The sequence below is a fragment of the Poecilia reticulata genome, linkage group LG1 (assembly GCF_000633615.1).
Source record: "Poecilia reticulata strain Guanapo linkage group LG1, Guppy_female_1.0+MT, whole genome shotgun sequence".
Taxonomy (NCBI): domain Eukaryota; kingdom Metazoa; phylum Chordata; class Actinopteri; order Cyprinodontiformes; family Poeciliidae; genus Poecilia; species Poecilia reticulata.
The window spans coordinates 12,355,112-12,365,015 of NC_024331.1; the positions used below are offsets into that span (position 1 = coordinate 12,355,112).

Here is a 9,904-nt window from a genome sequence, read left to right on the forward strand (position 1 = left end):
GAGAATCAGTGTAAGTAGGTTACCTTACTGCAGCATCCAGTACTCAACTACCATGTCGGTACATGGCCCCCCGCATGCACAAAATGCATTTAACTGACTCTGCAGTCACTGTCCCATTTTTCCACTGTGTTTTTTTTTTCCACAGGAAATGTAAAAATTCACCCACTCAGTGCCATTAGGCTCCAGAAAGCAGAGTGCCATCTTGGTCTGTGGTGAGGGAGGAGGAGGAGGAGGAAGCTTAAAACAAAGCTAAATCATTCCTCTCCTCTCTCCTGTGTGGCTCATCCCTTTTTCTCCCTCTTGACCCGTGGAAGGACTCCTACGGCGCTCTTTTGGCACGTCTGAATTTTTTAAGAACCCTTGAGCTCTGAGGGGTGAGGTTTATGTTTTCATCTCCCAGTCTCACTCACACTTGGCTGCATTTGTGAGGGTCTTTTTTTTTTCCTTTTCTCCGTGCCTTCTAGTCATCTTGGCTGCTCTGTCATGCAATGTTTTGTGTGTGCACTTATGTGACCTTTCTAATATTGTGGGAGCCATGTGTTTAATAAAAAAAAAGAAGAAAAAAAAGGCAAAAGCACTCTGATCTTTAACTCCACACCAGGGGAAATAAACCCACAACTCGTGGGGCTTATACTACTTCAAGTCAGCTAAGTGAGCTGCCTTTGTGGATGTTTGATTTTTCTTTACTTCAAGTGGGCTGTCTGCTTCGTCGGTGGCAAAGAGGAGGAATGTCCTCCCAGAAGGCTGAGAGGACACCTGTTAGCGAGAAGTAACAGCCTGAGAGCGAAACAAGAGGAGGAGGAGGAGGACAGGGACGTTTTGTCACGTTACAACCACAAACATCGTCTTGATTTAATGGGATACGTCAACTTGATGTGTAACAGTGAAGTGGAAGGAAAATTAATCATAGTTTTAAAACATCTGAAGCATTTTTGTGCACAAAAATCTGAAAAGTGTAACATAAATATGTTTCGATTTATCCCACTTTACTCTGGTTTTTTTTTTTTTTATTGGCCTGTTGTAATATTCAAATTTTAAATGTCACATTTTCATCAGCTGTCAGCAGAAAATCATCACGACGGAGAGAAATAAAGGTATTAAAACATCAGACTTGGTCTAATTAGTAAATAACGTCTTTCACTTGGTGATGGAGTTACCCAAATAAAATTAAATTTTCAATGACATTCTAATTTATTGAAGGGGTCTATAGATCTGTACTTTGACTGGGCCATTTTAACACATGAATATGTGATGGATCATAAGAAAATTTTATTATTGGTAGTAGCGATAGTATTAAACTCAAAAGAGTTACACAAAAGCAAATATGCTGAGCTCATGAAAGAAGTCAAAGAAACAAAATTTATAAACGAAACCCAACAAGTCATCAACTTAACACACCAACTGACAGAGTAAATAAATGCAACAATCACTAACTAAAAGAAAACAAAACGGTACCGTTAAGTTTGTTAAACAACAAAAACTAACGAAGGAAGTCAAAACCAGAGAACCCTTCATGTGCTTAGATGTGCTGAGTTCTGGTCACCATCTCTTGTCTGTAAACTCCGGGGTCAGGGGTCACGAGGGGATGCAGAGCAGAGAGAAAATCAGTCGAGATCAGAGCCTAGAGAGATGAAATGGTAGGAGGCAGTGACTTACAGGTGTGCAGACGCTCCTGCACACACACGCTCAGCCACTCAGCGTGGTAACAGAAACCGACATCAATAATGTAGCTGAGAGAAACAGGATGCAGATTCAGCCTGAACACAGGAGTTAACAGGCTGGCCGTGAAGAGCCCGTCAGTCTGGGTTCGGCCCACAGGCCGGATGCACGCCTGAGCATTTCTTAAGCTAATTAGCCAAACAGAAACACTTGGACTAAAAAACTTGCTAGAAAAAAAAAACTGCAAAAAATGTTAGTGCCAAATTAAAAACTGTTTTCTAAAATTGACAAATAAAAATAATTTACATAATATAGGTAATTGCACAAATATTCACACCCGTTTAGAGACTGTCTACAACAACTGCTGCCCAGATTCTTCATCTGTCAAAAGGCAATGAGAAAAACACTGTTGAAGAAAACTCATCAATGCTGGACTAGAGTTTGATAAAAGGCATCTGGGAGACTGCATTAGTAGAGAAGGAAAGTCTTTTAGACCATCAGACAAGACGCTGTGGTTGGCAGACGGCAAACACTCGGAGGTCCTCTTGGATCACTTTCCTGCTGTATGTTTTCAAGTAGAACCTGGAAGTTCATGTTTCTTTTGATCATGACAAGCGTAGCAGCCACAAACCACCATGCCGTTTTGGGCTGTGAAGTTCTGTTTATAAAATGTTCAGTTAGTTTCTACACGGCCCCACAAAAAAAAAACAAAAAAAAAACACGTACAAAATTTTTACTTTATTTCATAAGTCCACCAAATACATTACCAAAAGACTTGACTCTCCAAGCGTGAGACGGATGAGATGATCAAACTGATGCCATTATTGTGTGACCTCCTGAAAGAGTTGTTGAGGTCATTTTGGCAGGACTGTCACCACTGGGAAAGTTCAACACTGTTCCATGTTTTCTCCGTTTATGGACTAAACATCTCGGTGTGGTTCGCTGGGGTCACGAACCCTGATAGGCTGACAGATGTCAATCTGACAGTACTTTTCTCTTGGTTGGGGCTTTTCAAGATAATTCAAGTTATCAGACAGGTATTGGTAACAAGTGGGGACGGGGGAGGAAAATGTTAAAATAGCTCTCTCAAGTTTTTTCTACCTATCAACGACCACATATACAAGGCCAGAAGATCTTTTTCATATTGACTAAAGCAACATCCACCACAGCTCTAAGACAGAAAACTGCTGACTACAGTCATTTATTATTTGCCTTAATGGTCGCCACATGGCAAGAATCAATACGCAAAGCATAAACATGGCCATGACTTAAAAAAAAAAATCATAATTAATGTGAGTCTAAAATTTATATACTGCAAACTTTCTGTAGCAGCTAGTAGTGCTACGTAGCTAAGGCTAGCTTGTGAACAGAAAGCTTCCTCTTTGACTCAGTCATTTTGTCTGTGTTTACAGGCTTTGATTTCCTGCTAACTGACTGCTCAGATGTGTCTGTGTGTGTGTGTGTGTCTGTGTGTGTGTGTGTGTGTGTGTGTGTGTGTGTGTGTGTGTGTGTGTGTCTGTGTGTGTGTGTGTGTCTGTGTGTGTGTGTGTGTGTGTCTGTGTGCTTGTAAATCAATAATTATGGTAAGGTGTTAGACAGCTTGCAGTGTATACACACATTAATCTGAAAGTATGAAGTTGTTTCTATGAAACTGCTAATGTAGGCACATGTATGTGTGAACCACAGCTTTCATGTGTTCAAAAAAAATGTGAGTGTGAGTTGAAGCTCATCATGCTTGTGCTATCCTTTTTCTGCCACATTGCCATGGTGACAGTGCCCTCCCGGGGTAATGGGGACGAGTGCGCCAGAGCTATTTATTCTCTTTCTCCCTCTTTCCTTCCATCGTTCTTTCCATCCACCCGTGGCCCTCTCTCTCTCTCTTCATTTTCTTCCACCTCTCTCTATCTTCCTTTGCCCTCTTCCTCCTGCAGCCTCACCGTCTTTCCATCTCCCTCCTTTCTTCCTTCCTCTGCTCTTTCTTCCTCTCTGTGATTGGCTTAACACTCTCCTCCTCAAAATGAGATAGTGCTTAATGAGACAGAGGGTGAGGAAGGGAAGGAGGGGGGTGACAAAGAGCAAGTGTTTTTTTCTTTTTTCATATAAAAAAAAGAGGGAAGGGAACATTTCTGGAGGAGGAGATTAATGCAAATTTGTGTTTCTTGTTTGGTGTAAAAAGAGAACATGGATGCACGCCTTGTTCTTGTGTGGTTTTACATTTGGATATTTAGCCTTTTTCTGTCTTAGTGCAGGACTTTTGATTCTGAACGTCTGAATGGGAAGAGTGAAGTAAGTTTTTCTTTACTTCCTCCAAAAGTCTTTCACAATGTCAGATATTTATTCAACAACACTCTCAGGGTTTTTAGCTCAGACCATTCGAAGGACCTGAATCAGTCACAAATGTTGACACGCTAACTTTTTTTCACAGCTTTTTATGTCAAAGCCACAAAATGTTACGTATTTTTTAAGAGCTTAAGTGGTAGACAAACATAAAGTAGTTAGTAATTGTGAAGTTGAGTGAAAATTAAGGACTTTTTACAAATTAAAATTGGACTGCGCATTTTGTATTTCCAACCCCTTTGCTATGAAACCACTAAATAAAATCCATTGCACCCAACTGACTTCACACGTCACCTGATTACATTAGAGTCCACTTGTGTGTAATTTAATCCCAGTATGAATGCAGCTGGCCTATGATGACCTCAGATGTTTGTTAGAGAACACACATGAGCAAAGTTTAAAGAGTTAAGTTATCAAACAACATCTCAATCTGGGAAAATCACACAGAGGTCTGTTCAATTCTTATTCTAAAAAATTACAATTTGGGGAATTTGAAACAAAAATACCGACACATACCTATATGTGCCGTCAGTGAACACATGAAGCAACCTGTCCAGTGGGGTGCAGGGACATGACCACCAAGAAAAAACAATCAACTCAAAACAAAGATTCATTTTAGGTGCATATTATTATAAAAGTCTTGGGATTCACAAAATGACAAAATTATTACAGATTGATAAAAAGGTAAAATATGGACTTTACAACCTCCTTTAAGCTGAACGGTTGTCATGACAATCTAGAAACATCAGGGCTTCTAGATGGAGAAACGCCACCCTGGGCCACATGCAATACAATGTAAGTAAAAATTCAAAAGGGCACCTTTTTCCACCAGAGGAAATAAGTGCATGTGCTCTAGCACCACCTAGTGTCTATCTGTCAAATAAATAAAAAAAAGATAGTTGAAACATTTTTGACTTATTTTAAACAATAAAAAGGCCTCGCCACCTTAAATCTCACCAACTATCTCTCTCTCTTTTTCACATGAACAAACTCCAACATTTAACCAGGGAGGGACAAATGAGACGGTGATGGAGGAAAAATTAGACGGGAGTTGGAGACGGTAGGAGGCAAAGGTGGAGCGGAAGAAAGAGTAATAAGGGAAGGAAGGAAGGGAGGGAGGGAGAGGGGGAGGAGAAGGTGGGAGCGGAGATAAATGGCTGAGGAGACGGTGAGATGAGTGAAGTCAGAGCGCAACACTGTGACACACTGCAGACGGGAAGACTAACGGAGCGAGAGGAGCGGAGGGGTGAGGAGGGGTGAGGAAGAGGAGGCGCGTCAGACCCCCCCATCACCCTCTCCCTCGCTCTATTTTCTCCCCCTGCCTCCCCCGCTGTGTAGCAGACCTTTGCTGGATGGTAACAAGCCACTCGGACGGCTGCAGGACACACACACATATTTTCTCTCTCTCTCTCTCTCTCACACACACGCACACACACACGCACGCACACACACACACACACACACACACACACACACACACACACACACACACACACACACACACACACACACAAGAGATTTCCTGAGGATTATGTCATGCATGCGTGTTGAATAACATTCTCTACATATTTTAAAGGTAAAAGAAAAAAAAGGTTGTTCTCTGAAATCAGCCTTCGGGTCACTTTGACAGTCCTCTCTCTCTCTCTCTCTCTCTCTCTTTCTCTCTCTCTCTCTCTCCTCCCACCTGAGCTGTAATTTGCAGGGCTGATGAGGGTGAGGGCAGAGCAGAGGCAGGAGCAAAATTCGCCAGACACACTAACACACACACACACACTCTCTCTCACAGACAGGCGGCTGTGCAGCTGCGCCGTTTACAGCTACAAACTGTGGGAGAATCTGATCCTTTTGTGCGAGTGTCTGTTTGCTCTTTCCTAACCTCGTCTTTCCCCCTCTCTTCTCTCTCTCTCTCTCTCTCTCCACGTCCCCTCCTCTCTCCGTGCTCCCTGTTGGTGTGTCGGTGTGTGTTTGTGTGTGTGAAACGTGGGGATAACAGACGCTTATGTGAGCAGCCTCAGTGGCTGGCTGACTGGCGAGAGAGAGGGAAGGAGAGGAAAGGGATAACAGAAGCCACCGCCATCATTCTGATCGGATTCACACCAGACATGTGAGAAGATGTCCGTGGGCGGCTGCGCGTGTCCCGGTGAGTACACCGCTGCTGACTTTATCCGCTTGGTTGTTGTTGTTGTTGTTGTGGTTTTGGTCAGCGAGTGCAGCTGGGAAGAAGAAGAAAAAAAAAAAAAGAAAAGAAAAAAAATGAGGAAAAAGGGTGTCCCTCCGGGGGGCCCTGAGGTCCTGCTTGCAAAGACTCATGGGAGGTTGACCTCTCTTAAAAAGTAGAATCGATGGAGGAGCAACATGTTGTCTGGTTGTGAAAATGAAAGGAGATGGAGATCTTTGTTGGCCTGCCCACATCTGAGCGTGAAGTTGCTGCTGTTGCTATGGAGCCACAAATGCAACTTCTTCTTCCACTTGTTCGCGTTGCTTCGGCAGGTAAAAAGTTGGCACTCCTCCTCCGGTTTGTGGCAGAAGAGAAAGATCAGAGTGTGACATTTGCAGGGCAAAGCTCAGTGGCACGGATCAGAGGCGTGCATGATTGATTGTTGCACCTTTCCCGCCCCACCGCCACCACCAACCACCAAGGAGCTATTAATGAATGTTTGATGTCTCACGACTCACATGGGAGTTTGTCATTTAGGTTCCATAAAGAGGCCGGAAGAGGTCGGAAAAGCAGAAGAGAGAAGCTCTGATGCATTTGTTTGTGTCCGTCATTGTCACAGCTTTAGCATCTGTAACGATGGTGGATTTGCTGTGACTTTAAAATGCGTTGACACAACTTTGGTTTCCCACGTTTTGTCCTTTTACAGCCAAACACTTCAATGCATTTCACTGCTACTTCATGTGACGGACCGGCAGAAAGTACAGTATAGCTGAAAAGTGAAAGGAAAATGATGTTTTACCAATAAAAACCTCGAGGCCAGTTATTTTCAGAACCACGTTTAACTTTGTTTGCTGTCTGAAAGTGGAGTTTCAGATTGTAAATGAAACTTCGTTTGCTAGTTTTTACTTATTTATTTTTACATAATTGGCCAATATCAGAGGAGCATCAAAGAATGTACATTTTCAAACTGTCCCACAAATTTTAAATTGGATTTAATTTTGGACTCTGATCCAAGCCCTACGTGTCTGCAGCGCTGCTTCTTCCTGCTGGAAGTTGAACATCCACCTCAGTCTAAAGACAGTTATTTGTATTTCTTTCTTTGATTGTCTTTGTTTTAGCTCTGCTCATTTTCTCATCCATTTGAATCATCTTCCCTGCCCCACAGCATGATTGTGCTACAATAATATTTCACATTTTACCAGTATTTCAGTTTTCTGTCATTCATGAAGTTTTGCATGTGTGTCAGGAAGTTCGGTTTTGGTTTTATCTGACCAGAACTTGTGGCAAACTTTAAACAGGATGGGTTTTTTTTCTACTATGCTGTTCTTCTCGACACTTTCCATAAAGACAAAGTTTGTGGAATGCGCATCTAAAAGTTTCTCTGTCACCAGACTTCACTACCCAGAGTTGCAGTAGGCCTCTCTCTGATTAACTTTAACTTTAGGTTTTTTGGTTGGTTCGCCGTTGTGTCACGTTCTTCCCCTGAGCTCTAAAAGATGTTCAAAGTTTGGGGTATTGATTTAGAGCAGGGGTGTCTAAAGTGGGTCCTCGAAGGCCGGCATCCTACACATTTTAGTTCTCTCCCTGGCGGTAGTAACAATCTTTTCAGCATGTCAGTGTTCCTGTTATGCCTCTCTCTAATGAGTCATCATTTGATCCAGTTGTGCTAAACCAGGGAGAGAACTAAAACATGCAGGATGCCGGCCCTCGAGGACCCACTTTGGACACCCCTGATTTAGAGCCTAACCCTGCTTCAAACCTCTCTACAATTTTCTCCCAGATTTACAAAGGCTGATATTTATACTGGATTTTATTTAGGGAAACCAGAGCAAATTCACAACTATGCGCTATTTTGTCACAGAAACTCCCAATAAAACACCCTTCAGTTTGGGTTTGTGCTATAAAAAGATGTTTAGAAGTTACATTTGTATGAATACAGTGTAATATTTCCACGGATTTCCACGGACCGTATAGTTGCGCAAATTGGAATTACGAAAATAAATTCTCTTAATGGAAACAGATCAATTTAGAAAAAAATATGTTTTTTTGATAGTTTTTGAATATGGAAATTTGTGTATTTTGCAAAAGTGCAATGGAAACATTTTTTCACTTCACACGAGTCACGTGACGAACAACCAGATGTTACTACTGGCGGAAAAGAAGAAGAAGACGACAGGAAGTGGTAGGAGAATGACGGCGCTGTGTTTTTAAACGCTTTGTCATTCGCGTGTGATTTTGATTGCATTTCTTTTTAAACGGAAACACCACAATTGCAAAATTGTGTTTCCTCAACGTCAGCGGGATATCAAAAAAAGGTTTTGTGCACATTTGTAATGGAAATGCAGCTACCGCTGCTTTAAATTTCCGTCCACTTTAAATTTCTTAAAGCACAAACTATTATACATGTTACAATTACGCCTTTCGGTACTTGCTGCCTGGGTTCCACGTCGCTCTTGTCTCTGCCTTCTTGTGAACCACTCGTTGGTTCTATGTTCCCAAATTACAAGAGGATAAATCTGTAGTCCAACCAGTGCTGCCACAGGGAGCTGAGAGGAACCTATCCATCACATCTCACCAAACTGATAGAGGAATGACTTCCGAGGAGCAAAAGTTGTGTTTGGGTGACAGCAAACAGATGATCCTTCTCATTGCATTAACTTTAATCAGTCTGAGGAGAAGAATTGAGGTCTAGAAATAAACCCCACCGCTGCTGGGCCGGAGGCAAGTCTATTATTAAGTGTTACAGCGATTTATGTAGCACCCCTGATAGGAGGTGCAGGATGTTGAAATATAATCCTGACGCTGAAAATCTATTCATAATCATGACAGATGTGCCTTCATTTCTGCAGTACGGTGTAATATTTAGCAGCGGGAGGGGAGAAAGTAAAGCACGGTGGAAGTTGTGTGGAGGTGGCCTCGTCTCTTTCCCCCCTCCATGCAGGACCACGGCAGCCGCAGCGGTCAAACCTCAAACAGCCGGGCTTGTGGATGAGGGAATTTACCCGACCGCTCATCTGGGATCACGTTTCCCGACTTTAAAAAAGACGTAACCCTAAACCGGTTCCATGTTCTTGAGGTTCTGGAAACTCTTTAGCTGGCGGATTATTTCAAAATGGAAAGCTAAGAGGGAGCAAAGCTGAGAAGCAGGGCCAGATTCCTCTTCTGGGAGACTGATGTTAAAGGCTGGGCGATGCAGGGAAGTGTTGACGCTGCGATCAAAACAGACAAGGATGCGTTCTTCAGTGATGCACACACACAGCTGCATGGAGAGGGGGAATGTAGACCTTGCATCAGTGTAAGCTGCATGCACACAGCAGCCTTCGTGCAGACGTGTGTTTCCAATCTGTGTGCAGCGCCCCGTGCTACGAAGGCAAACGCTGCCACCTCAGCCGTTAAACGAGCCTGCGCAGCAGAGGCAGGAGCGTTTGTTTAGAACCGAGCCTCCTCGGCTATCTTGCGGTCGGATTGCATACTTAATCAACATGGTCATGGAAATTTCCAAAAAAAGACGTATGACTGCACTAATTCTTGCACTCCGATTGTTCGGTCTGGTGTTCCCTCATTGTTTTGTTGCTTCAGCTTCTCTCCTTTTGCTTTTTCACCAGGTTTGTGGTTTAATTTCAGAAAGAAAAGGAGTTGTTTTTTGGGGGGTTTTTTCACTCGCAAATACAAGTAAGAACTTTAATTTGGAAGACAAAAGTAGGGTTTTCATTTCAGGAGTGACATGCTGGGAAACAAGGTGTTTGGATA

At 42.8% G+C, this 9,904-nt stretch overlaps 1 protein-coding gene across 1 annotated transcript in view; it reads left to right on the forward strand.

Annotated features, from left to right (window-relative positions):
- The first annotated feature begins 5,685 nt into the window (after positions 1-5,685).
- Positions 5,686-9,904, forward strand: part of ldb1b (LIM-domain binding 1b) — a 31,875-nt gene continuing 27,656 nt past the window's right edge. The window contains exon 1 of the mRNA XM_008410139.2: positions 5,686-6,136. Within this exon, the coding sequence (XP_008408361.1) occupies positions 6,109-6,136 (28 nt within the window). The 5' untranslated portion in view covers positions 5,686-6,108. The remainder of the gene's footprint in view (positions 6,137-9,904) is intronic.